Source organism: Glarea lozoyensis (genome assembly GCF_000409485.1).
Source record: "Glarea lozoyensis ATCC 20868 chromosome Unknown GLAREA9, whole genome shotgun sequence".
Classification (NCBI taxonomy): Eukaryota; Fungi; Ascomycota; class Leotiomycetes; order Helotiales; family Helotiaceae; genus Glarea; species Glarea lozoyensis.
Genome location: NW_007361004.1, coordinates 819,740 through 846,123, shown reverse-complemented (window position 1 = coordinate 846,123; position 26,384 = coordinate 819,740). Strand labels below are relative to the sequence as shown.

Sequence of the window (26,384 nt, the reverse complement as noted above, 5' to 3'; positions counted from 1 at the left end):
GAAATTTGAATTTGAATCTTGAAAAAAAAAGCGCCTCAATGGTCCGTCTGCTCAAATTCTTGCTTAATGGGAAATAATAGAAAATAATAAGACAACGCAAGGTTCACCCATCTCAAACGTTGTAACTGCACCCTGCTCTTAGTTAAGCAAAATAACAAAAGACGAAAATTCAATTCGAACAAGTCTTCAATTAAACTTCGTCTACCATATCACTCATATATAAAACCTAATGAAGCGCCACGAACCAAAAATGGGTATCTTGTTCGTATTCTCAAGACAAAGCGTTTAGTGTTGATGCTCCCTTATATGTGTACGCCCCTTTTATGCTCCTCCTTATTTCCATGATGATGTGGTACTCAGGCGCGAGAAAGAAGAGCTTCGATCTTAGGAACCAGGTCCCTTATTTGGAATGGTTTGGGCATTACATCGTCCTTCGTTGAAATGTTAGCTTATTGACGAGTGTTTGACAGTGTGTCAATAGATGAAGAAGGAAACTCACCATGCCCGAAGATTTCGCCGCCATTACTTGTTCACCTCTCGCATTCGCTGTGACAGCAATGATAGGCAGATGCACGTTCAACTGCCCTTCCCTCTCCAACTCCCTTATCTTCTTTACGCAAGTCAATCCATCCATAACAGGCATCTCTAAATCCATTAGAATCACCGTCAAATCCTTTCCATCGTCTTCTCTCCCACTATAATGCTTGGTATCTCGCAGGACTTCTAATGCTTCGCCTCCGTGATTAGCGACATGGACTGTGCAACCGAGTTTCTTGATGCCTTTCGCTAGGACCTTCTGGTTGACGAGATTGTCCTCGACAATAAGAACATGCCATTTGCTTGGGCCATTTGATTCTAGACTAGCCATTGTGGTAAGAGACGCTGGGGCGGAGCTGACGCGGGAAGCAGGGGGTTTCGACGGAGCGTTGAGAGGCTGAGGTCCCGGGTGGATCGTCTCGTGGGGTATATGAGCGTCTTTGCCAAATGCTCTTCGTGCTTTGATGTAGAATACAAAAGTACTGCCAACACCTGCTTCTGAAGCTACGCCAATTTCGCCGCCTTGAAGCTCGGTCAACTGGCGCGAGATGAACAGGCCGAGACCACTACCTCCGTACTTGACGTGTGTCTTGGGAGATGCTTGCGAGTATCTCGTGAATAGGTTCTTCTTTTCCTCTTCTGTTAAGCCGCATCCACTATCCTTAACCTCAAATCGTAGATAAAGAACCGTGCCTTGACCCCATTCTTCACTGATGGTGACATCCGAACAGCTTTTCTCTGTAGGAAAGTATCTGAAATCTTTGGGACCATCATGTGGTGGTTCCGCATGGGCAGAGAGAGAAATTGAAATAGTTCGTTGTCGAGTCTCCGATTTCGTGAATTTGATAGCGTTCGTGACTAGGTTGACGATTACTTGACGAAGTCGTGAAGAGTCGAGCATGACTATCCCAGCGTCCAGTTCGACGTAAGACTCGTCGACTATGAACTGCATTTCAATTTCGGACATCTGAACCTCGGTATTGAACATTTTCAATGTCTGATTCACAACTTGAATAGGTTGAACGGGCATCGGCGTTATCAACAGCAAATGAGAATCCAGCTTTGAGATTGTGAGAATATCGTCCACAATTGACTTCTGATGCTGGGCACCTATGCCGGAGAACAGTAAAGTCAGCACTTGGATGTAAAATTGATGGTTGTGATGTATTTTGCAACAGTGCCGAATACGCTTAACGGGCAAGGAATGAATCTAGGATCGCAACTTACATAACTGGATAGTCTCTGCAGACTCAATAGCAGCCTCAATAATACTAGAGACAGAGTTACCAGTTTTCACGTTATCCCTTATTGTCTCCTTCAGTGAGGTCGCTATAGAATCGGCACACTGAAGAATAGCACTCAGTGGATTCCTCATCTCGTGTGAAGTTATGTCGATGAAGTTATTCTGGCGACGCCTGTTCTCCTCAGCCTCCTGCAATTGTCTCTTCTGAAGATCCTTCGTTTCTTGCTCCTTCATCAAAAGTTTCTCGGTAAATCTAGCACGCATATCTGCAACTTTCTCACTCTGCTTTTGCAGAGTGATGTCTGTAATAGAACCCATCAGACTCAGAAATTGTCCGTCAATGGAAAATTCAGGTTGAGCAGCAAGTAATATCCAGTAGTCGACTTCATCGCCGGTATTTGGATCATTCCAGGGCCTGTTCATTTGGAGCTCGCCACTCCACGGTAGCTTGTCCACTGACAACCGGTCCCAGCCCATCTTCATCAGTTCAATGCTGCTGTTGTGGATAACTCCCATCCAGCTCATGCTGTGGTTTTCTTCCTGGGCTCTTGGATGGCCAGTCATCTCGTACCATCTGTCGTTCGCCTCAAGAATTCGACCTTCTGGGTCGATGGAAAACATTCCTACTGCCGAAATTTCGGCCATTCGTTGCAGCCTAGTGCGCTGGTTCTCAAGCTCCTTTGATAATCTAGATCGCTCTACTGCGGCGGCATGTGCAGCGTCCTCTCCCCGCTGAATCTCCGCCTCAAACAGAGTCACAGATGCGAGAGATGTAGCAAGTTGGCGATCAAGCAAGCGGATAAGTGCGCTATAGTCTTCATCGTATCTCCGCCGAGGATTAACGCCAATAACCAGGAATCCCATAACGTTTTCCCCATTAGTGGGTCGGATAGGACAGACGACCGCGGACCGGCAAGGCTCGCCATAGCCTCTCCACTCAATTCCATCCAGGAGAGACTCAGCGAGTGAGCCATCGTTGATATCCAGCAGTTTGGGCTCTCGAGTACGCATGGCATCACGAAACGAAGGAATGAAACCACCACGGGCTCGTTTCAAGTCCAAACGGATAGGTGCCGCGGGGTGGCTATTAGGTACTCCAAGTGCACCTTCCAAAACGCAAGTTTTCATGTCCATTGACGTTGCGGATGCTGATGATGAATCCTCATCGCCCCCGTCCGAATCTTCAGCCACCGAATATATGATTGCGAACGGGAAGTCGTATCCATTGCCCTCAATTCCCGTCAAAATTCTCTGCCAGAATTCGGGTATTTTCTGGGCTTTATTCAGTTCCTGTCCCAGCTTTAGTAGTGTTTGCGTCGCTCGAACTGCACGGGTCATGCGGGTCGTTGCAAATGGCGCGTTATAGAGACCTAATATGTTTGGTGTACCGCCATATAATGGTGTCAAAGACCAGGTGTAAAATGTTTCTTCAAGAAAGCCATTGCGTTCCATAGGTAGGTTCTGCTCCGACACCGCCACCGACTTTCCTGTGGCTCTACATTCATTGAAGATAGGTCCGACAAAGTCCCAGATCTCTTGAAACGCTCCAGCGGTTGTGAATCCCATTCCCATCAGCCTTGGATGTTTGTCACCAGCCACGGTGTCAGCATAAGCTTTGTTATACATGACAGTCAGCTCATCGCCCCAGAATATTGCTATTGGGTGAGGATTTCCCATCATTAAATTCACAACCTGTCTAAACTCTCGAGTCCAGGTATTCATGTCTCCCAGTGGTGTGCGCCCCCAATCAATACTACGAGTAAATATCACATGTTGTGAAAGATCACCTTTGGGGTGAGGAAGTGTCCAGTCTGGAGTCCCTGGTGTGATATAGGAAGGCGCTACAATTGTCTCGTTAGGAGAGGTTTCGAATGAGTTGACTCGCTGCGTGAGCTCTTTCAAGTTTGAAATGGTTTCCGATCCAGCCTGGGATGATATCGACGTACTACTTGGAGTTGGCGAGACAGACGGTGAGCGGGATTGGACATGAGAATATCGGCTTCCACCCACTACCAACCACGCACCACCAATAACGAAAGCATTCCATTCGCACTCAGAGAATAACATGGGCTCGGGCCGGGTGCCACTTTGCTTGACAGCAGCCTCGAGCCATTTCCGGTAGGGCCAGATGTCCGGTGCGGTAGATTGGATGATTTGCTTTGGACCACTGGTTTTTTTGACAGCCTTCCAGAGCTTTGCGGCAGATCTCAAGGCGTGGTTGGCAAACACAATCTCAAAAACGTCATTGGTAATGGTAGAAACTTTGCAAACGAATGTTGGTCGCGTATCAGCGCTAAGCAGCTCACTCACACCCAAATCGGTAAAGGGACTTTCTATTAACACATCGTCCTGGCTATCCCTTTCCTTCTCGGATCCATGCTTGGTAACGGGACTGTGACTCCGATAGCCTGACCACGATCTCGGTCTACTGGGAAGGTCTGAGGAAAAGTTGTCATGGGGGCTTCCTGAATGATCATGCCCCGGGGCCGACATTTGGCGGTAGTCCTCGAATGCCAGAAAAGGCGGAATGCTCTGTTTGTCGCAAGATATTGAGACGATCTGCTTAGCAGCTGTCAACCAAGAGAGGGTTCTTTATTATTCGTTCCATAGAGAGTGTTAAACGGATTTATTGGCAACGGCACAAAGGCGTATTCGGTATTGGCTTTCCCGTGATCGCTGATAGTGACAGAGAGATGTGTTTCAGACGCCAAGAGCTGCAGTTGAGGTGTGTAGCAGATGCGCCTATTTCTGAAGGCGAGGGATTAAAGACAATAAACGCGTCTTAAGCGCGTGGCAAAGAAGATCAGAAATACACAGCAACATATAAGTCTCCAGCCGCGAGTATATAAGGTTGAGCGAAGGCCTTGTCGTACGCAGTTTTTCGGCAGGCGACAGATTTGCACGCAGGTAGTAGGTACGAGTGACATGAACAGCCGACAAAAGCCATGAGGAGATCACCTGACCTTCAAGGAGTGGGGAGGAATGTCTGTGCCGCACCGCTGCGCATCGAAATTGATGTCTGGAATCGAATTTGAATTCTGCATACCCCGTACTGTTCCACTTTTTTGCACCCAAGCTTTCATATGGATAAGTCCCGTCGGAGTAGGATAGAAACAAATATGTAAAACGGCGAAATAATCTTATCTTCTTCAATATACATTCTGCTGGCTTTTATTTTTACTACCAGTAGTATTTTCGATTTCGGACGTTTCTCCGATGGTATTCACGTGCCTTGTCCTCATCACGTGATGTACTCATGTCCTTGGACGGTGAGTTGATACTCTACTTAGACGTCAAACATGAGCCGTCTTGTGCGTTTCGAAATTCGCAAATAGCAATTTATACGGGTGGTTCCAGCTTTCCCTCTCTCAACCTACATACGGTTGTCAAGCTGTCAGCATCCTAAAAAGCGGACATGACCTTTCTCCCAGCCAACAGAAGCTCAACACTCAAATTGAATCACTTGTTCAATTTCAGTCCCTGGATAAACTTTCATTGACCGAGTACCCAACAATCAAATTAGATCCTGTCGAGAACACGTTCCAATTGCCTACTGAGGTAGCAGTTACCCTGTGCTTGCTCGGAAAGCATTCCTTTCCTGAAGAAAACCGACGGAACGCGAGTTGGGTAGCGTCGAATCTAGGGGTATACTAGAAACAATACAAAGAAATCTCAATATCGTGCTAGGTTTTCCTACAGAACAAATCCTCAAAATGCGAAGGATTGAAACATTTGACTTTCTTTCGCACCATGCAACCCCAACTCTTTGACTTACAAAAGCACTTTGCCACAGCTTCATCCCTCAGTGGCTTGGCGTAGATCCAACTCTCTCATTCTAAATGTTGTTCGGCATTCAACAACCTGGAGAGCGAAAAGAGAAGTCAAAGAAACTGTTTGCTCAATCGAGAGAGTAGCTAAGCGACAACTCTCGACTCCCTGAAGTACTATCTCGGCTAATCTATCTTAAACGAAGGTTATGTGCTTTCTTTGTCCATAACACATTCGGTCAGTCATATCAGGTTGTTAATTACTAACATACCTGTCCTAGTTGGCTTATGATCTCTACTCTTTGACAAAGAAGATCAAAGAGCAATTACGTTCACCGACGCCTATAAAATGATGGGTTTCACCAGTGTATCTCTCCTCTTCCCTTCTTCCATCAACATTCATCCATGTGAATCTAGCCACTAATCACCATTTGCCTACACTTCCTACCACATACAGAATCTGACACTGAATATTTCATCAAGCACCCACAATGGAAATACTCACAGCCACGAAGCTTTTGAGTCTTCTTATGCTGAGCTTCACAAATGTCTGCCAAGGAGACAAGGTATGCATAGATTCTCTCTGCTCACAGTGAAACCAAAATGATAACCCACTGATAGTTTCTACCTGAAATGCCAACCAAAGGAGAACTCAATCAGATTTGCAACAAAGAAGGGAAAAGAGAAGAAGCTGCGCCTTGGGTCGGCATCAGGGCCGTATACGACAGCATGGAGAAGACCGGACGTATTACAATTGCCGGCAACTCTTGCGCCGACTTAGGTACTGAGAGGGCATTCGTAGGGAAGGTTTGCAATGACGTATGATATGCCCTCGCATCTACACTTTCTGGTGCTGACTTATTTGTGAGTAGAACAAGTACAAAATATATCCAGATCGTGGGTATATCTCAAGCTATATTCTGGATGGTATACATTACTGTCAGGCAAATGGTGTAAAACCGGGAATTCATTCGGTTACTGTTGAGGATACTGATCATTATTATGTCACGGTTTTTTATAATGGTCCTTGAGCGGCTGAGTGGGAAGGTTTGATTTGAGTTTAGGTTGGCAAATTAATAGCATTCAGGCGCAAACTTCTTATTCAATACGGAGGAACAAGGTGTACGTACTTCACAATAGATACATAATGCGGTGGAATGTTCTCTTCGGGCAATACCAAATGGCATCCAGAACTTCTAATTCAATGTTTTGGGAGTGATAAACCATTGGGTGTGAAAGGACTTAAACAAGTTGGCAGCTTGATATTCGACAATTCCAATACAACTAGTTTATAAATAATTCAATTAAGTTGTACTTGTTTTGGAAGACCCTATCCACATTGGGAGGAAAGTTTTAGAGGCATGCAATGTCAAGACAAGCTATTATGTTGTCTCTATGTGTGCTCCCTTTTCCCGAAATACGAATCTCTTCCCAATTCAGTAATACTCTTTGTCACATGGACTGCAAACGGCCGATATATTTAATCGTTTTCAGTTATATAATCCCTTTCACAATTTGTTCAAACGCACTCGCTAATGTATATGCTGTAACTTTGTTTCATGCCTTTCCCCCTCCCCTTTTTACACCTTCACATTAGTTGTTTTGCCACCAGAACTTGTCATCAACTCCTTACATTTATTTCATCACAAAAAAAATGCATCTTCTTAGAGTCACCGAGTGTCTAACCTTTCTCATAATGAGCCTCACCAATCTCGCACTAGCGAACAAGGTATTCGCAGACAACATGCGTATGAAGGGAACTGTAGAAGTTCCAGCAAAAGAATGCAAAGAGCTGGCCGATAAATCTAACTACAGAGTTCAAGTCTGTAACGAGGTATGCCAGGTTTTCCCTGTGATCTCTTCAAATCACTAACTGGTCCTGCGGACCGAGTACTTGATTAAAACTGATCTTAGATACTTAGCTAGTTACGTTCTAGATGCTAAAAATTGGTGTATGTGGCAGAGGGGTTACTGGACTGGGACTAAAGTTTCTGATACTGATCACTACTATGTTAGGATTTCTCGTCACGTTCATTAGAAGAACGGTCTGAGAGAAAGGGCCAGGGACGTCTGGCTTAGCAACTTAAAAGCACTTATTAAGGAACTATTCGAAATAATGGATGGATGTGGAGTAGTTAGGTTCAATATATCCAGAATTGTAAACGTGGTTTTCATGTCGATTCCATATTGGGAAAATAATACAAATTGTTCTAAAAGATAACAAAGAGCTTGTTGAGCATTGAGAACGAAATGCCTCATTATTCAAGGGTGTCGGAAAAGGATAAGTTGGCCAGGATAAGGGCAGTCATAAAAGCCGGACTAAGAGAAGGAGATTTATGGACATTCATTGTAAGATATCCAGAGACCCAAATAATAGGTATTTTTAATTCGTGACATAATTCACAACTAGCTGTAGATCTTATAAGATAGAAAAACTATGTCAAACAATTCAAATCAAGCATGTTGCTCAAAATATGTTGCTCAATACATGTTCCTCAAAAACAGTGAAACTGAATGCTAGGTAGAGTCTTTGATTCACAGGTTGTCTACCTAAGTAAGGGAATAATAATCTAAGGTCGGTCGACTCGAGCGAAGATGTTTGAGCACTAGAGATAAATTCGTGTCCATATATAGACGTTAGATTGTGGGAGGTTTAGCATAGACCATCTTCAGGCTTTAGTGCCAACGTACAATTGTCATTCAAACTAGCCTTATGCTATTTTTCTTTTTGTCAAATATCAAACATACCATTAAAACACTCCATAAGAGAGTTGGCGGCTGAGAGATTTATAGCCCATTTGTAAGATGAAAGTCTCAAACATGTGACTAGCTAGTAAGAGATATCCAGCCGTACATTTCCTGTCGAAACCTCACCCCTCCCTATCATCTAAGATCGAATACTGTATTTTGAACATTAAAGATGAGTTTAATGTACCTCAACTTTACCATTGTGAATGCCCTTATTTCAACAGTACCGGTCATCAGGCCATATTTCTCTTGGCTACCAGATACTCGAACACTCCACTTCACTGCTAAGCGAGCTATCGTGAGGTTTACCAGTGTTGTTGACACCGTGATGGGTATGCCTCAGTTGCCGCAGTCGTGGCTATAAATTAAGCTCCTCGTCGCCTCTTTCTGTCCAAGAGAAGTAACACTCCATCAACACGAATTCCAAACAGGAATTCGATCATCAACCACCAGCGTGTGTTGCAACTTCCAAACCATATTCGCAAACATGCAGGCTACCATCCTTCGGATCGTCGCCTTTGTCAGCTTGATCATCACAGTTGGTTCCCCAAGCCGTGTATCCAACCCTGAGATCCCAGGTTAACCCATTCAGGTCCAGGTCTCAGCCATCCCTCCTCCTCCAGCTGAACTCGATCTCCCTTACCCAGTTGTACCCATGCAATACAGCGGTTCACTCGGTGGAATCCACAATCTCACCCTCACCGGGTCGGTCCAGCAGATGATCGCTACCGTTCTCAAGGACCATCCAGATCTCGACCTCAACGTTACATCTGAAACATCTGTTTCAACTCCTCGTAGTGTAGGACTTGAGGAGCGAAACAAGGTAATACTCTCACCTTTGATTTGACAGACTTGCTAATCTATGTAGGCACAAACATACTGCTGTCCCGTTAGTGGACACAGCTGGCGCCCAACGGTGCCATACTGGATTCAATGGGATATGAATGTTCTGCGAGCGCTCCCCGGCACATGCGGCGTTCAACCTCGTTCCTGTTCTCAAGTTGCCTGTCAAACCTCTGGCGCTATCTATGTTTGCAACGACGTTCGTGTTCACCTTTGATCTCTCTCATCAGACACTAATGTCCATGTAGAATAACTACTTCATCAGACCAGACTGCATTTACATTGCCAGTTATGCACAAGACATCTTGAACACCTGTCATCAGCAGGCGTGTGGACAGAAATTCGATACCGATCGGTATAACGTGGTCATTAGACAGGAATGGTGTGAATGGGATAACGAGTAAATATGCATCGAAAGCCTGTTTCAACATTTGATAGGTTTGCATGAAGAGACAATTTAGCGTTGAGATTGACTGTTTCGAGCCTATGGGAAAGGGGCTAAGCGAGAATTTCGAAGGGAGATAATCCAAGATCAGCCGACCAACCTGGGTATTTAATAGCATAATGGCTTCGGCTACAATTCTAGTTCTGAATCGATGCTTTTAATATAATTACAAATTGCAACAATGCAGCTTTTTTCTATTCCTCCTGAGGCTCCGTCAAGACATGATTTGGTGCAGTGCCTTCCTTCCGAGTACCCACGCTCACGCTCGGGAGTGTTGGAAACTGAATCACAGATTACATTCACTTTCTTGTGAAATATTTACTGGTTGCATGGTCTACTCGCTTCTTGTCATCACCGAATTACCTGTCAAATATCCAAGCAATAAGCGACTGTTCTGTTCAAGGCTTTGATGAAAGACACGAAACAGAGCGGTCACTTCAAGCCATTCTCGATCATTAGCGAATTAAGATTTTTGAGGCACATTGAATGCTTCCGTTCAAGATTATGTTGGATCAATATGTTGGACCACTCGCTCAAGATATATGATTCATTCAACAGCCCACAACCGAAGGACATAGTCCCATTGGTTGTCGTCAATCCTCGGAGCAATTTTTATGAAAGACCTTTGTCGCTCAGATTTACAAAACGAGACTGTTTTTCTTGGCACGTTTTGACCTGATACCACATGATAAATGAATAAATACCATTATCTCTAATGATAGAAGTGAGCGTCGGGATCAAAGTCGGTTTCGATCATATCCACTTTCTGCCAGGTCGCCGCGTCCGATCTCCCATATATAATTCCACGAACAGTTGGTCCAACAAGAAAAAAAGTAAGATCCAAATGTCTACCCAAATGCTACACCGCAGAAATAAAACACATTCTGACACGGAGGGGTAGGAATGAAATTATCACGTGTGGTGTCGGAATGGTGGGGTCAGTTTCTCCTACCACTCTCTAAGCGTCATCAACTTACAACTGCCTGCATACAAAAGGAACGCAGTACACTCCAAACCCCTCGTAAAGAAGCCAATTGAAAGCGAGCAACATTCAAAATAGCTTCTACAGCACGCATCAGATTGCAGCGCATCGCTCGCACAATGTCTACCACAGCAAAGACGCCGGCCAGCGTGGGAGTAGCACCATGGCGACCACTCTTCCTCTCGCATTTGGCAAAGATGGACTCACCGGAGTTCGTCTTCAGCACCCTCAGTCCTTCGGATGCGAAAGACACGCCCACACCTTATGTTCCCAGATCCCGATACTGCATATTTCGCGGAATGTGGGCCGAATTGCCCGAGAACAAACACAACGAGGCGCCGCAGAACGAGAGGGTCTATGAGAGCGACCTCCCGACCCTGACGACCGATGTTCGTATGCATAAAGTGCCTGAGATATTTGCGAGCTCGAAGGGTCACGGCGAGGAAAGTCAGAGTCAGGGGAGCGGTGGTGGGGGACCGGTCGAAGCTGTGTTCTGGGTGAAGGAGACCATGACGCAGTGGAGGATTCGCGGGGATGCATATCTCGTGTCTACTGATATTGAGGGTGATGGGGATGGCTCGAGTGGCACAAAAACCGTCAAGGCTAAGATTGGTGAGAGGATGAGAGTGGTGAAGGAGGAGGGCAAAGAAGGTTGGAGCTGGTCCAAAGAACTGACGGCCCATTTTGGCAATCTGAGTCCGGGCATGCGTGGTAGCTTCAAGAACCCCGCACCAGGTACCTCCGTGTCAATCCCACCTCAGGACAAGTCACTGGCTCTTGGACAAAAGGTGACCGATTTGAACGATGAGGTTGCGAGACGGAACTTTCGAGTGGTTATAATTAGACCGGAGGTGGTCGAGCAACTTGATTTGACGGATCCAGAGAAGGCTCGCAGATGGTTGTTCACCTATGTCGGACCGAAGGGTGATGCGGACCATCACGGAGATGATGTTGGTGAGTGGAAAGTGGAAGAACTCTGGCCGTGAGGAGATAAATGCTCCAATTAGAGAAACCATGTAGGGTGATAATGCAGTAGACCACAGTAGTCAAGCCTTCCGCATCGAGAAACGTTGTTGCTGTTTGCTGTGTCTGTGTCCATCTGACAGAAATCTGACGTGTCGGACATATCCCACCATGTACGGGAGTACTCGAGTACTCAAAGCGCGTTGTGAACAAGTTGTGATTTGGCAGAGGCTGCTCCCCCTTTCGTTGAGATTGCTTGGCCCTTTAAACACCCCCGGACTCTGTCCGAGCACGTACGCCGCCTTTCTGCAAACACCACGTTTTGAACCAGGTTGAGGTGGCATTATCGCCATGCTCCCTGCCGTCTGTTCGCCATGCCACGAGAATCATCGCCAGCTGCCGTTCGAGAATCGTTTGAAACGCGACCTCATCTCGCACTTGGAAGGCCGGATCTGATTTGGATATTCCCCCGGGTGGAGTAAACGGCTGTTAGCAGACCGCTTTGGTGTATTTTCCAGCCGTGTATCTGTGTTTGCCGTGCGACTCGTGCTTGAAGAAAAGACAACAGGTACGGAGTAATCAAACGAAGAATACGTTTCTGCCAGTTGGAGCGCTTGTCGCAAATTAATAACTTTTGCGCACAGTTCATAGTAAAGAAACCAAGTCAGAAGACCAAGCAATGCCCATGCGGTCTGGGCGCGTAAGCTTTTGCTTCACCCTTCACCGATTCCCGGAAGGGTTGGGGGTGAAATGTGTTGTAAACCTCATTTGTGACGGAGGACGCTCATCAGATAGGAGCCAATGACACCGGTACTTTTGAGTAAAGTGCGGTAACATTTATATGGCGTGGCCCGTCCCGCCAGTGCAGGTAAAGGCTTGACAGGGTCACAGCCGTTGAATTTGAAAGTTGCGAGATCTGAGAGAAGATTCAAGTTTATCTTGTCCGCCCACGCGAAGCTGCAAAGCCGTGGGGGTCTAACGCGCTCCACGTCAGATGAAATACGAGTCAGAGCGAGATTTTGCATGTCGACGGAGAAGGCACCGAAGGTTTGAGATAACGCTTTCGTTTCATCTGAAACTGCAAGTCTATCTGAAAGTTTCTTAAGCGCAGGTCGCACGGCGATATTGCTACTATAGTATATGTTTCTCTAGCCGGTGGATGTATGCTGTTCAAGGCAGCAACATTTCAAGGGCATTCCTGCTCCATTCCAGTATCTAACCATATGATACTTTCCCGTCAAGATGACTTCATTTGATCCCTCGTAAATAACTCGTGAGGATGAGGTTAGAGCCAACTAATATCCGACGAGAGTAACTTGGCAAGCCTCCCCTCGTGTGGCTTGATCTAATCCCCAACGAGAGAGTTACGATACTCGTGGAAAGGCAATTGCGTTATTAGTGTTGGGGTGGGCGGCCGGCATCCTACGGAGGTATTCCTCGATGTGGGATAAGCTGCACCCCTCAGCTCGAAGCAGACATTTCGAAGGAAAAGTGAGAGGAAAGGACACGAGATCAATCTCACAGATCAGTCTTGTATGTCAAAACCAGGCCAGCAATACGTCTTAGCTTCTTACTAATAGACTTCGTATCCCGATCCTGCCTGTGAGACCGAGCAATACGCTCAACTTTGGAGTACCAATATTGAGAAGCAAAGGTCATTCCTCCAACCTGGAAGTTCAACCGGTAAGGATAAGAGGAAAGTTTAAATGCAGAGTCCAGAATAGGACAATATCGCGACAACAATAACCAACTCTAGCCTATCAGACCCAACGAAGCATCGAAATGATCGAGCACGATCTGAAAAGCCTTAGCCGAGGGTTTGCTGCAGCATGTTGTACACAGAATCGCAAACACAAGTCGGCGACCTCGTCCACGCAGAGAATATGCGCCTCGATAGTAGTGAGCGTTTATTATGCTTCACTCCGAGGTGGCCCCTCCACACTTGCGCACACAGGCACATCTGACGATCCTTGGCAACCTTCTTCACCTATCGGAAGTGTAAAGCGAGCTTCTTTGCAACCATGTAAACTGCGGGTAAGCTGCGCACCAAGTGGGCAATTGCATTTAATGTTTTCAACGAAGCAGAAGACTCACGGCGAGGCATGAAAGAGCAAGTTGCTTTACTCTAGCACAAACCTTTTCCCACTGGGAACTGGGGTCGACTCGGAGGGAGCGAGTTATCCTTTCCGACTGATATATGGATGGAGAGAACGGGTAAACAGCAGGCGAACGCGGTCATACATGCACATATATATCTTGATCTTATATTCACCTCGCACCCCCCTCCCTCCAACAGCCCGCGTATTCGATTGCCGTATCTGGCTGGTCCTGTGTCAACTTGTCCGTTGCGGCAAAGCAAGCAGTGGAGACTCGTGGTCGCTGTTCTGCAGATCCCGCGCGGGCTGTCCATGTCAGAATCTAATCCTTGGTCCACCTCCACCACACCTTCCGAGCACCGTGGCTCGTCACTCAAGAAGCAGGAGCTCCCGCTTTGTACCTCTACCTCTACCTTCATACAACATACAACATACAACATACAACCATTGCGTCCCTTTTGGCTCTCGACCTCGTGCTGCTCTCAGAATGTACTCTTAACAAACGGCTGTAATTCCACTCATTCATCAAGCATCGCTTCACTCTTCTCTCACCAACACACATCTCTGGCTTTCCGGGGATCACTTGGCGCCGTCGACCGTTGTGACAATGCATCGGCTGTCCCCTGCTCCGCACTCACCTTTCCCAATGTCTAGTTTTTCGATTGTAGACGCCCTCGATATCCTATACACCTCAATTCCTCAATGGAACACACGCCTCGATGAGCTAAACGGCCAAATAGCTCTGCGACAAATAGAGCTCGCACGATTAGAAGATTCAGAGCATCCGAGGCCCTCGACACGATCACTCAAGAACAAGGGTTCTACCGAGTCATTGCGACCCAAAGATGGAGGGGAAAACCCCTTCGCAAACGACGCAGAGGGTATTCCACTGAATCCTTTCGATACACCAAAGTCGACCACCAATGGATACTCCCCTCCACGACGGACGAGCTCCTCGATCGCAAGAGGTTTAGCGAGCGGAAAATTGGCAACAAACATACAGCCAAAAGCTCACAATTCGACGGGGGCGCTTGAAAGGCAGCCCTCAACATCAAAATCACCAACACAACAGGTCAACGGCGGACGGAATGTGTTGCGAAAACGAAAAACAGAATCGCTGGCTTCCGGAGAATCAATTGCCCCTAAATTTAGAACGAGATCTATGATCATCATATACTACGATGGTGAAGTTCAACGAGCGTTTGAAGACCTTGTCAAATTTGTAAGCGGGAGCAGAAATTCTATGCGTAAGGGGAAAATGGCAGCAAAAATGGCAGAAATGAAACGCGCCGCAGAAAAGGAAGTCGAGGAAGAAGAAGACTTAGATGCAGAAGACGACATGCTTGCTGCGGATAATTTGGTTGTCGGGCCAAAGGCGTTAGAACCAGATCCATTGGCAGTCGGATCTGATGAGGGCGATGAGGACGATGATGAACCAATGCCAAAACTGAAATTCGTCTCTACCAGAAATATGGGACCGCGGAACATGGCGAAGGAAGCGGCAACAGCTGACAACCAGGGAAGCACGCTCAGTCTTGGCCTGTTACGAGGATACCGAAGAGGCCCTGCGGAATCTCCGGATATTTTCGACCAGCTAGACAAAGGACTAGAGTGGTGTCAAATCCAATGCGAGAAAGGTGCCCATAACTTCCTTCGCGAAGGAGAGTGTGGTACAGAAATCGCCAGTATCAAATCAAAGCTGACAGAAGTCCAAGCCACCGCGCTGAAAGAAATGGAACGACTGAAGAAAGAAGAAGCTACATTGGGAGCTCGACCGGTGAAAGCTCCACGGCCAGATATTCCCAAACCAAGGGGCAGAGAATTAAAACAACCACAACTGAGAAGAGAGTACAATCCACCCAAAGAACTTGAGGTCGATGACATGGAAGTCGACGATGAGGGTGTTGATGACCTCCAGCTTCCGGCGAAGTTGGTTTTCAAGCGCTCCGGGCAGGTTTGAAATATGTCAGAAGAATTTCTGGTGGTCACATGAATGCTTTTGTTTATCTCATTATACCCATGTTGAGCAGCGAGCGAATATCGCATTTAGGGAGGGCATTTGGAAGGACTATTTACATGCATAGCTTTCGGTGGTCGCATAATCATAAAATTCTGGTACATATGAGGGGGGTTCGGTTCCGGGCATATCTGGTAAAGGAATCTAGACATGAATCGGATGACGGATTGGATTGGAATAAGTAGTCTTAATATAATATCTTGTGATGAGGATGTGGCAATAAAAGTAAATTTTATGTCTCATTCTTCTGTGGTATTCGTAATTGACCGCGTCTCTATCATCAGTGTGTTGCAAGTCTGATAATAAACTGTCCAAGCACCTAGCCCTGGAGGTCCACTTAATTCGGTTGACGAATTTTATGATCTTGTCTCCAATAACAAGGCACATTATCCATGTTGAGAAAGGAGTGGCTGGATGAGTAGTCATGGTAAATTTATTGTAAACACATTCTAAAAACGTCTTATTTACTGAAAACATCAGACGACATATGCGATATTTCGTCAACTGCTTTGAGCAAACATCGGTTTTCGACAGTCACTTATTTTGTCTACTACGAGGTTAGAAAGCCGTTATTTCACATGCTATAGTTAATGGTATCTGCTACGGGCGTACGGTATTCACATCTCACATCTATCGAACGATAGCACCCGCCAAGCTTTTGACTTTGCAGACACCACCACTGGCAGTGACCAATTTTCCAACACCCGTCTTGGGCTCTCCGCCCTCCTTACTCAATTCCTTCACAACGCCAGCATCAAATCCAACCTCCAATCCCTCAGTCGTAGTGAACCCGGGCTGGATCATTTACCATACCTTTTTTTAAAATTTACCCTACCATTACCACCACACCACCACATTACCACGGCCTCCACGGCAGTGGCCCTCGGAGAGCCAGCGGAGCGTCACCCTCTCCCCTAATCCAGGAACGCCGTCCGTCCATGATCGTTAGTGACGCTCCGCTGGCTCTCCGAGGGCCACTGCCGTGGAGGCCGGATTTGGACCATGTCGACGCTTATTACTTGGGCCGAACATTTGATATGAAGCAAACGTAACGAGCATGACGGGTCGGCGGAGAATCGAGAAAAGACCTCAGAGATACCACCACCGCGGTATTGATGAGAAAACACTATCTAACTCTCTAGCTAATGAGAGCACCAATATCAACTCCTTTAATGGTCGAGAACTATAGTACATTCTGACGTTGGACTTCATTTTGCACCTGAGATAGATGCTGCCGCAGCATCTAGTGGGTCCATCACGTGATCCAGAAATCTGACGACGAAAACAACTCCCGAAGCGTGAGGGGAATAGTTTTAGTTAAGTGGGGCGAGCAATAGGTAGCTAGAAGAAAAGGGATACAGTAATTGTTACGTTACGATATTGAGAAGGATAAATAATGACATCTTAAATGCCTGGACGTTACCTACCTAAGGTAGGTTAGGTATAGGACAGATGCTGTCGCAGCATCTATCAGGTCACGTGCTCCTGCCACTGCTGCTACGGCTGAAGACGAGCCTCCTCGCGTGAGTCGCGTCACTTCCTGATAGACCACCTTATCACCATATACAGGTACGGCGCGATGGCTACGTTTTACCACAGCCGCGATGAGAAGTCATCCATGAATCGCATTTCTAGCCTCACAATGCTTTTGAGAGTGTGCATGTTATGATTGGGGATTTCCCAGATTATATATGGTCGTGGAGAAAAACCTCGAATCTGATTTTAGCTTGACTACTCCCGTCCTCATACAGGAAAAGGCCATTTCATAGTCAACGGCCCACATGATTCAGTACAGATTTACTCCAGGAAAGTTCTTTTCTTTCGATAGAACCGCCGCAGAGGATGATTTTACAGCAGTGGCCCTCGAAGAGCCAGCCGAGCGCCACAGGGCGATTGCGTAAAGAAGATGTACAATGAATGATATTGGCATTTACGTAGAAGGGGCTCGCAAAGGCATTTTTTGAATGGGATCTATCGACTCAGAGTGCGTCGAGGTGGACGAGTTGGCCTCGACACAGAAAGGGAAGGAGCGTACGGTCATCTCGTCCTTGTCTCCCTCTCTTCTCCAACCTCTGACTCTCTCTCTCTTTCTTTCTTCGTCAACTCCTAACTCTCTGTCTTCTCAGCATCTCCCTTTCTCTTTCGAGTGTCGAGGGCTTACCATCTCCATCGTTGGACGTCGTCCATCGTATTCTGATTGTTGCACCTCGAACGCTGGTTACAGAGGTGGTTGCTCGACACGACCATGCCTCGAGCTGGGCACACGTTCCCCGACAGAGTGTCTGACTTCACGTCAAAACGCCTGGAGAAGCTCAAGAGGATTGAAGAGGCCAAGGCACCCGAAGACCGCCTCGTAAGTCGCGACTGGGATCTGGAGGTGGAGAGGAAGATTAGCGTTCTCAACGCAGTCAGGCAACGGTGAGCTCTTCCACCTTTGATATACCAACATCATGTACTGATCTGTGGATGGAGACATTCGAAGCGTAACTTTATTCAGCTTGCCGTCTGCGAGCATGTCGGAATCTGTGAGACGGTAGAACAAGCCGAGGCCTTCTTTACCAAAGGGGGTCCACCATTTACCTGTGGTATTCTCAAGCTCTTCGTCGAGGCGTTTGTACTATCGTCGAATGGTAACATTGAGGAAGGTCTGTGAAACGGTTGGCTTCGGACAGCGTCCATCGCACACTGCTGACAAGGTTGAGCACAGTGCCTACGGTTCGCACCGCGCGATACCTTTTGTTCGGTCTGTTTTCTCTCTGCAAGAACGCTGGGGTTCCTATTGATCGAGATGTCAAGCGAAACGTCATGGTGTGGGTTCATTCTGACTTGGCTGTTCGAGGTCTGGTCCACCATAAGCAGCGCCCAAAGGCGGTGGCATTGCCAGAAGACTTCTCCGCTCTGCTACGAGCATTCTTCGATACCAAGTATCTCACTGCGTCCCAGTACACGACTCGAAACGCTCTCAACTTTGTTCTGTGCGCTAATCTGATGCTGGACCGCAGTAGTCGCATCGGTGAGTTGACGAGGCCGAGCATGTCAAACGCCGACTGGGAAGCCTATAAGAAGGAGCGCAAAGATAGTCTGTTCACCTGGAGACGTGTCGAACTATGGGCTTTTCCGGGAGGGGACGGTGGTGTTGAATTGCGCGCTCGGATGACCTTCAGTGGATTGAAGAATACCGGGCAGAAAGGCAACAAGGTCAAGGTCATCCCAATTCGCCTTCTCCCGCTGCAGATGGCGGCTGAAGACACATTACGGTGGCTTCTCATTCTCGGTCTGATAGACGGTGTCTTTTCAGGCATTTCCCGGTGGGCAGACTTGGAGGCCGTCCAATCTAGTCAGCACGGTACGAAAATCCATATCAAGAACTCCATGTTGGATACACCGGTAAGCCTTTGCTGTGCCGTGCTTCCATGTCTCATTGGCTTAAACGTTTGTCTTAGGTTTTTCGTCAACCGGTCCACAAGCCGACAGATCCCTCAAAGTTGCTCGAAACCGAGGTGATGAGATCGAGTCACTTTGTGAAGCAGCTCAAGGAGTTGAGTCGACATTGCGGCCTGCAGAGCCCCATGCTACCCGGGGTTCTTCGACGTGGTAGCGCATACCTCCTGGGGCTGAAAACATCCCACGAGGAACGTTGTGCCCGGATGGGCCATGATTTCAAAGACTCGACATGCTGGGGAGCCTACCGGAATCAGACTTCAACTGTTGATTTTCAAGCAATGCGCCACAACTTGGAGGCTGTCGACGTCAGCCAGATGTTAAGTGCTTTCCTTGGGAAGTCCGACGCGGTCCCAAATCGTGTCTCTGAGCAAGGCATCATCGAAATCAGCCAGGATGCCGAGCTTCGGGGCCTTCTTCAAAGAGAGTGTGATGTGATCGACCAAATCATACGCGAATTTGGTTCTTTTTCAGCGGCGCGAGCTCAGCGTTCACCGAAGGTGACTGAACATGCAGCAGTCCGCCGCCAATATCAAGAGAGAGCGCGAGCTCTGCTTTCCAAAAAATACAAGGAGGAGTACCACAAGCACTTTGAATCTCTTCCAGATACCTCGCAGATACCGCCTTCACCAGAGCCAGTGGATGGTGGTTGCGACTTTGGAAACATGTTGTTGGATGCCGCGGATGCAGAGGATGTTCCTATCGATCCTGCCCTCCTTCAAGACGCTGACGATATGGCAACGCATCTCTGCGATATGATTGAGGGAACGCATCTCGGTGATGTTATGGATGCAGACGAACAGTCAGAAGACGTGCAGATGGACGGCGTCCTAGCAGATGATGGTTCGAAGCGCGCTGCATCGCTACATGCTGCCGGATCCGCGAGTAGAAATGCTTTTGGATTGAGGGTGATGGTAAGAAACTCTATATTTTCAGGCCTCTCTGATCTCATATACAAACAACCAGAAGGTCTTTCAGCCGCTCGGTTTGCAGATATCTGCGTGGAGAAATTTGATCACCTCCACGCCGCAGATAAATACTATCCCGGCCAGGAACCCACCCCAGGGACGTTGTCTTGTGCTTTTTGTGGTATCAGTCTTGTTGGCAAAGATCACAATCAGCATATTCGGCCTTGTGCTGTTAACACCATGGCGAAACGCATACTTGCAGACCTCGACAGCCATCAAACTTTGCATCCCCCAAATCAGAAGTGTGGAATGATTGGGTTGGATGGCGTCTCGCGCTGTGCATCGAAGTACAAGCTGACAAGAGATGTCAAATCTGCAGCACATTTCACCAGTCACTGCTACGATTGTCACAAGGATAAATCCAGCGGTGTATACCGGTGCAATGATGATGGTACAACCTTTTCGAGCTGGGACGACTTTCGAGTACACCGAATCACTCAACATGCCGCATCAACCACTATTTTGCCCGTGGATAAGCAGACTGGAAATCCAAGGGCTGAGATATTGGTGTTTTGGTGCAAGATCTGCCAACAAGCTTTCTCTCGTGCCGCCGAAGACGAGGACCACCATTTCGTGCAGCACATGGACGACGTCCAATTATCTGTGAAGGAGCATGGATTTGCTGGCGTGTTCGTTTCCAACAGATGGTTTCACCCATCATTCTGCATATTCTGCCTATACGATGGAGATGCTGGACTCTCAACGCAATTTGCAGACTTTTATACGCCACCAGCCTTCGAAAGGCACCTGGAAAGACACATTCGGGACCTCAATGATGATGCGAGCATAGCATGTCCAGCGGCTGTAAACACTTTGAATGGGATCAGAGCTGTTTGTGATCGTACCGAGCCAATGAACAAGAAGACGCTCGTTACACACCTAGTAGCTGATCATGGTCTTGTAGTCGATAGAGACAACACGTCCTTTAAAGCAACACGCAAGAGGCAGAGACCTGTATTGGGAGGAAAGGATGTCAATGAGGGCCTCCCGGGAGTTCATACCTCCATCAAGAAGACGTCCAAACATGCTAACCATGTGGATTGAAGGGTGGCGGTAGAATTTCGCTGCTGTATTTCCAACGAGACATGTTACGTAACTTTTGCTGAGCATAACTTTAGATTGCTTACAATTTTAAAGGGGGTGGACCAATTTCGGGGTAGCATAATGACTGAGCTGATATGTGGAGGTTCCCGCCAGTGGCAATCTTTTGCTATTATCATCTATAGAATCAAGAATTACCTTACAACCGCATTCGCTAAGCTCTTAACTGTACAGACACCCCCGCTCTGTGTAATCAACTTTCCTAGCCCAGTCTTTGGTTCTTCTCCTTCCTTACTTAGCTCCTTGACCACACTAGCATCAAACCCAACTTCCATTCCCTCCGTAGTAGTAAATCCAGGCTGAATTGTGTCCCACACCTTACGCTTCGGGTTGAGCACCCCTTCTGGTTCACCCTGCCATCCCTCAAAATAGACTCTCTCCCCAGCAGTCGAGCCCTCAGGCGGCGTAACCAATTCCACAGGTCCAGCATGGTTATCCTCCACACCGGGCGCCAAACGCGGGGACGCGGCGAGGACCATAGCGCAGGATTTCACACCCCGCATCTTTACAGGCTTGAGATTGCATACCACGACGACCTTGCGCCCTTGCATTTCCTCCAGAGGAACGAGACCATTGAGACCGGAGCAGACGGTTCGCACGACTTGACCTTCATGTTCTGAGGTGTCTTCTGTGCCGGGTTTGTCGCCCATAGCGATTGTAGAGACGAAGAGGGAATCTGCTTCAGGGTGTTTGATGGCTTTCAAGATGTGTCCGACACGTAAGTCAATCAAGGATGGGGAAAGAGGTGCGGTTGCTGCTGGTGCCTTTTGTGGTTTTGGAGCCTTTTCCTTCTTTTCTTTCTTTTGACGTCCGCCTTGAGGTTGCTCGGATCCTCCTGCTACGGCTGCGACGACGGCATCTTTTGCTTCGACTACCTTCTCAGTGGCTTTCTCGACAATGCCCTTTTCCTTCTTGCCCTTTGCACGGTCTGGAAGTGCGGTCTCTCCACCGGCGGCAGCTGCCGCAGCGGCTTTTTCTTTCTTCAGTCTCTCTTTTTCAGCTTTGGCGTCCACTGGTGGTTTCACGTAGAGGATCTCATCTGGATCAACCTTGAGCTTCTCTTCCTCCTTGACGGTGATATCGAAGACGGAAGAGTTTTGCACAAAGTCGAGGTGACGGACGATGTTTGGGTGGCCGTTCTCGCCTGTCTTTTGCTCTGCGGTCCAGGTACTGACAATAGAACGGAGGGACTCATAGAGGGCAGTGTCTGCCTTCGAAGGCTTAGTACCCAGAACCGTTGTTCGGGAGGAGAGATGCGTGTTTAGAGCTGAAAGGAGGGGTTGTTGTTCTGCTGGGGAAGCGGAGGAGAGGCGGGTGGATGTGGTGATCCATTGAGAGATTTCAGTCTCTTCGGCGGGGGTGAAAGTGGAAGCCATTCTGCGGATGAAATGAGAAGTTGTACTTTTATTGTAGAATGCTCGGGATTTGGAAAGGTGGGATAACATTTGGATGTTGGGTGACTCGTTGTGAGGTTGAATCTACAAATTTTTGGCGAGTGTTGATGGTCCGTGCGCTGAGTTTTGCTTGAGTGGATGGAACTGTCTCAACTCACCATCAATCGAACGCTATCGCACCTACTTAACAAACGTTCGAGTATGACTGCTTTCAGCTTCTCTGTTATCGCAATCGTTATATTTAGGAATCGACTTCGCATGTCAGTGTTCAATATGACCAACTTGTCAGCATGCTCCGAACGCCAGGTTTGAGTCCTGATCGGCTAGTATTTGGTTCATGAATCAGATATATGAAGTATAGGACTCGCGAGACCGCTTCTCCCGTAAGTTATGGTCATGCTTTTCAGGCAAGCTGCTGATGAGATCTCATGCCTTGATGGCTTTGGATGCAAGATTTCTGGCTTCAAGAACGTCTCTGGGGCGACATCAGTTTTCTCCGACTCATGGGTTCGCCGGCAATCCTAATGGTCTGATTGTTTGGCAAGTCTTTGGTGAGTTACTTCTCCTATCCATCCGTAGAATCTCTCTCAGGACCCGGTTCGACTATTCGTGTTCGGAATTGACAATACATTGTCATTGACTAAACTATAGACTTCCATTACTGACTCTTTGACAGCACCATATGGACTTACTGAAGATCAAGCTCCGTATTAGTTCACTCTATTTCCATTCTACTTTCAGCCTCTGCAAATCCCGAATACCGAAAGACCTTCCGGCCGCGTGGTATTTTGTTGCAAGAGGAAGGTTTTGCGAGTACTGCAGGTCTTTCTCCTTCGATCCGTTTGCTTTCATGCCTTAGTAACCATCCATCTCTCCTTACTGTCAAGTATATCTCATGAGCTAAGCCTCGGATCAATGGAGCCATTGTCTCTTTTGAGAAAAGGATCATCAACAATTACCGAGATACGCATTTAGGTTTCTGAGTGCAGGAGCGTGACCTGCTTAATGCTCGAACTTCGACAGGTCCGGAGCCAGTGCAAGTCTGGGTCCCTGTACTAGATTCTGTACTATCAGAATCTAAGCCACGTCCCCAAGCTTTCTCACCTCACCTAATTATTTATTATCAATTGCATCTGATTTCACATTGCTTGTGTCCTGTCTTGTATCGCATATTGTTTGTCCGAGGATCCGATGCAGCTCGTCGCTTAATCTTTCTGCATATACTTTATCTGAATCTCTATCGATTTCTATCTCCTAGCGGGCATTTTCCTTAACAATGGGGAAATGATAGCTAGCAGAATGCGGGGTGTCTGGGGTGTGAGGGGTATTGTGGGGTGTTAGTATGCCGCCTACTAAAGTAGTGTGCGGAAATCAACGTTATTCTATCGCCCCCTTCCCCAGGTCTGGAAATCGGGACCAATCAAGGATGAACCAGATCTTCTTCATGCAAGCACCTAATTGATGATGGCGTTTTGCATGCAAGATAGCTTGGAAAAGAGGTCCACTTCACGAGTCGTACTGAATTATTCCGCGTATTCGGCATACCTTCTGACTTGTACTTGTGTTATTTGGAGGTACACAGCAGGAGGACATGTGGAACTTGAGGATAGCTCATTATCGATCTTCGGGTTGTTTAGATTATATAAAGCGCATGTCCCTCTTTGATCTCTATTCCATTGCACTTTATTCTCCTTACTCCATCTCAAAACACACATCAATCTCGCAGAAACACAATGTCACCTGCTGCAGAAGTTAAGGGAAATGGCGTTGCTGCCACGAGCAGCATGGATGTGGTGATTGTCGGAGCAGGATTTGGAGGTCTCTACCAGCTCCATTACTTACGGAAGATGGGATACAAATGCAAGGTCGTTGATAACGCCGGCGAGCTTGGCGGGCAAGTACCTTCATCACAAACTGTTTGATCTACAATGCTTATTTAACGTAGAATTTGGTACTGGAATTGCTACCCCGGCGCTAGAGTGGATTCTGACGTGCCACTTTACGAATATTCTATCGAAGACTTGTACAAGGACTGGACATGGAGTGAACGCTTTCCATCGTGGCCCGAGTTGAGACGATACTTCCAATATGTTGATGAGAAGCTTGATCTTAGCAAAGATGTTCAACTAAACACTGGAGTCAAGTCAGCCGAATTCGACGTCAATTCGTGTAGGTGGAATGTCAGCCTCAGTGATGGTCAGGTCATTGACTGCAAGTACTTCGTACTATGCACCGGATTTGCCGCGAAGAGCTACGTCCCGGACTTTCCAGGAATGGACAAATATAAAGGAATCATGCACCACACAGGTATGCTCTGTCACTCTAGACCATAAAAACTAGACTAATAGCTCCTAGCACAATACCCACAGGAAGGTATCGAACTCGAAGGCAAGAAGGTTGCAGTCATCGGAACAGGAGCTTCAGGAGTTCAGACAATTCAAGAGATTGGCCCACAAGTCGGCCACCTCACCGTTCTCCAGCGAACACCAAACCTTTGTCTTCCTATGAACCAGCATAAGCTTGACCCAGAAGTTGAAGCAAGGGTCAAGAAGGAAGGAGGATACGAGAAGGTATTTGATTACCGTCGCAATACATTCGGTGGATTCCACTTCGACTTCCTTGAGAAGAATGGTGATGAAGATACCGATGAGCAGAAGAAAGAGCTTTATGAGAAATTGTGGGATGGCGGTGGTTTCAGATTCTGGCTAGCGACTTACAAAGATTTACTCTTCGACAAGAAGGTTAACGACACCGCATACAACTTTTGGGCAGAGAAAACCCGTGCCAGAATCAAGGACCCAAAGAAGAAGGATGTTCTCGCTCCTCTCCTTGATAAGCAACCACATACCTTCGGCACAAAGAGACCTTCCCTTGAACAGAGATATTACGAGGTATACAACCAGGATAATGTTGACGTTGTTGCTCTGAAGGCAACTCCAATCGAGACTTTCACCGAGAAAGGAATCAAATTGAAGGATGGTCGTGACCTTGAATTCGATGTCATCATCCTCGCTACCGGATTCGATTCTGTTACTGGTGGTCTGGTCCAAATCGATATCAAAGGCACAGATGGTGTTTCTCTCGCAGATAAATGGTCAAAGGGAACATGGACATATCTTGGCATGACGACTGCTAATTTCCCAAATATGTATTTCCTTTACGGTCCTCAAGGTATGATGTCCATCCTCTTGGCAGACGCGATCTCTACTAACTTTTTTTTTCAGGCCCAACAGCTTTCGCCAACGGCCCTACGATTGTTGAACTTCAGGGTGATTGGATCATCGACGCGATCGATTACTGCGAGAAGAATAACAAGAAAACTATGGATGCAACGGCACAGTCTGAAGCTGGATGGACGAAACACGTCGCTGAGCTTTGCGATATTACTTTGTTCCCAGGCACCGACAGTTGGTATATGGGCGTAAGTTCTCCTCCCCTATCATCGAATCACAACATACTAATGATAATTAAGGCCAATGTCCCAGGCAAACCTCGCGAATCACTCAACTATGCAGGCGGTGTCCCGCGATACGTCCGGGAGACGAAGGAAGTTGCGGAGAAGGGATACGCAGGATTCAACTTTGATGCGCCATATGATACCGGAAAGTTGGGGGAGAAGGTTAATGCGCTTAAGCTTAACTAATGTTCAAGTGTTTTTGATGGAGTTTGGTTGTGGAGTTGGATTGTGTGTATCTACTAGTGTAACGATTGCAATGATATCAATGTATGACTTGAACTGTTAGCAGTCTGTTTCGTTTCGTTAGAGAAGTCAGAAGTGAGGTGATACAATAAGACCGAAAAAGTTATCCATGAACGCGGAGATGATCCTGTTGAGGCCA

General features: G+C 47.2%; 9 protein-coding genes across 9 annotated transcripts; 7 read left to right on the top strand and 2 right to left on the bottom strand.

Moving 5' to 3' along the window:
- Positions 1–356: 356 nt before the first annotated feature.
- GLAREA_08202 (ATPase of HSP90 chaperone/DNA topoisomerase II/histidine kinase) lies at positions 357–4,273 on the bottom strand (the record flags this gene model as incomplete). The annotated part of the gene is made up of 3 exons (XM_008090247.1): positions 357–431; positions 500–1,647; positions 1,765–4,273. The coding sequence occupies 3 exons, from the start codon at positions 4,271–4,273 to the stop codon at positions 357–359; spliced, it is 3,732 nt and encodes a 1,243-aa protein (XP_008088438.1).
- Positions 4,274–6,038: 1,765 nt separating this feature from the next.
- Positions 6,039–6,578, top strand: GLAREA_08201 (uncharacterized protein; the record flags this gene model as incomplete). The annotated part of the gene is made up of 3 exons (XM_008090246.1): positions 6,039–6,113; positions 6,169–6,366; positions 6,420–6,578. 3 exons carry the CDS (start codon positions 6,039–6,041, stop codon positions 6,576–6,578), a joined length of 432 nt encoding a protein of 143 aa, XP_008088437.1.
- A 665-nt stretch (positions 6,579–7,243) lies between these two features.
- Positions 7,244–7,626, top strand: GLAREA_08200 (uncharacterized protein; the record flags this gene model as incomplete). The annotated part of the gene is made up of 2 exons (XM_008090245.1): positions 7,244–7,381; positions 7,564–7,626. The coding sequence occupies 2 exons, from the start codon at positions 7,244–7,246 to the stop codon at positions 7,624–7,626; spliced, it is 201 nt and encodes a 66-aa protein (XP_008088436.1).
- Positions 7,627–8,782: 1,156 nt separating this feature from the next.
- Positions 8,783–9,542, top strand: GLAREA_08199 (uncharacterized protein; the record flags this gene model as incomplete). The annotated part of the gene is made up of 4 exons (XM_008090244.1): positions 8,783–8,833; positions 8,888–9,118; positions 9,164–9,337; positions 9,387–9,542. The coding sequence occupies 4 exons, from the start codon at positions 8,783–8,785 to the stop codon at positions 9,540–9,542; spliced, it is 612 nt and encodes a 203-aa protein (XP_008088435.1).
- Positions 9,543–10,684: 1,142 nt separating this feature from the next.
- On the top strand, positions 10,685–11,551 carry GLAREA_08198 (FMN-binding split barrel; the record flags this gene model as incomplete). Its single annotated transcript, XM_008090243.1, has 1 exon — positions 10,685–11,551. The coding sequence occupies one exon, from the start codon at positions 10,685–10,687 to the stop codon at positions 11,549–11,551; it is 867 nt and encodes a 288-aa protein (XP_008088434.1).
- A 2,719-nt stretch (positions 11,552–14,270) lies between these two features.
- On the top strand, positions 14,271–15,584 carry GLAREA_08197 (uncharacterized protein; the record flags this gene model as incomplete). Its single annotated transcript, XM_008090242.1, has 1 exon — positions 14,271–15,584. The coding sequence occupies one exon, from the start codon at positions 14,271–14,273 to the stop codon at positions 15,582–15,584; it is 1,314 nt and encodes a 437-aa protein (XP_008088433.1).
- Positions 15,585–17,886: 2,302 nt separating this feature from the next.
- GLAREA_08196 (uncharacterized protein) lies at positions 17,887–21,094 on the top strand (the record flags this gene model as incomplete). The annotated part of the gene is made up of 4 exons (XM_008090241.1): positions 17,887–18,059; positions 18,114–18,286; positions 18,349–19,028; positions 19,085–21,094. 4 exons carry the CDS (start codon positions 17,887–17,889, stop codon positions 21,092–21,094), a joined length of 3,036 nt encoding a protein of 1,011 aa, XP_008088432.1.
- Positions 21,095–21,285: 191 nt separating this feature from the next.
- GLAREA_08195 (Nucleic acid-binding protein) lies at positions 21,286–22,527 on the bottom strand (the record flags this gene model as incomplete). The annotated part of the gene is made up of 1 exon (XM_008090240.1): positions 21,286–22,527. One exon carries the CDS (start codon positions 22,525–22,527, stop codon positions 21,286–21,288), a length of 1,242 nt encoding a protein of 413 aa, XP_008088431.1.
- A 1,751-nt stretch (positions 22,528–24,278) lies between these two features.
- Positions 24,279–26,188, top strand: GLAREA_08194 (FAD/NAD(P)-binding protein; the record flags this gene model as incomplete). The annotated part of the gene is made up of 5 exons (XM_008090239.1): positions 24,279–24,461; positions 24,576–24,852; positions 24,901–25,716; positions 25,770–25,966; positions 26,018–26,188. The coding sequence occupies 5 exons, from the start codon at positions 24,279–24,281 to the stop codon at positions 26,186–26,188; spliced, it is 1,644 nt and encodes a 547-aa protein (XP_008088430.1).
- Between the last annotated feature and the right edge of the window lie 196 nt (positions 26,189–26,384).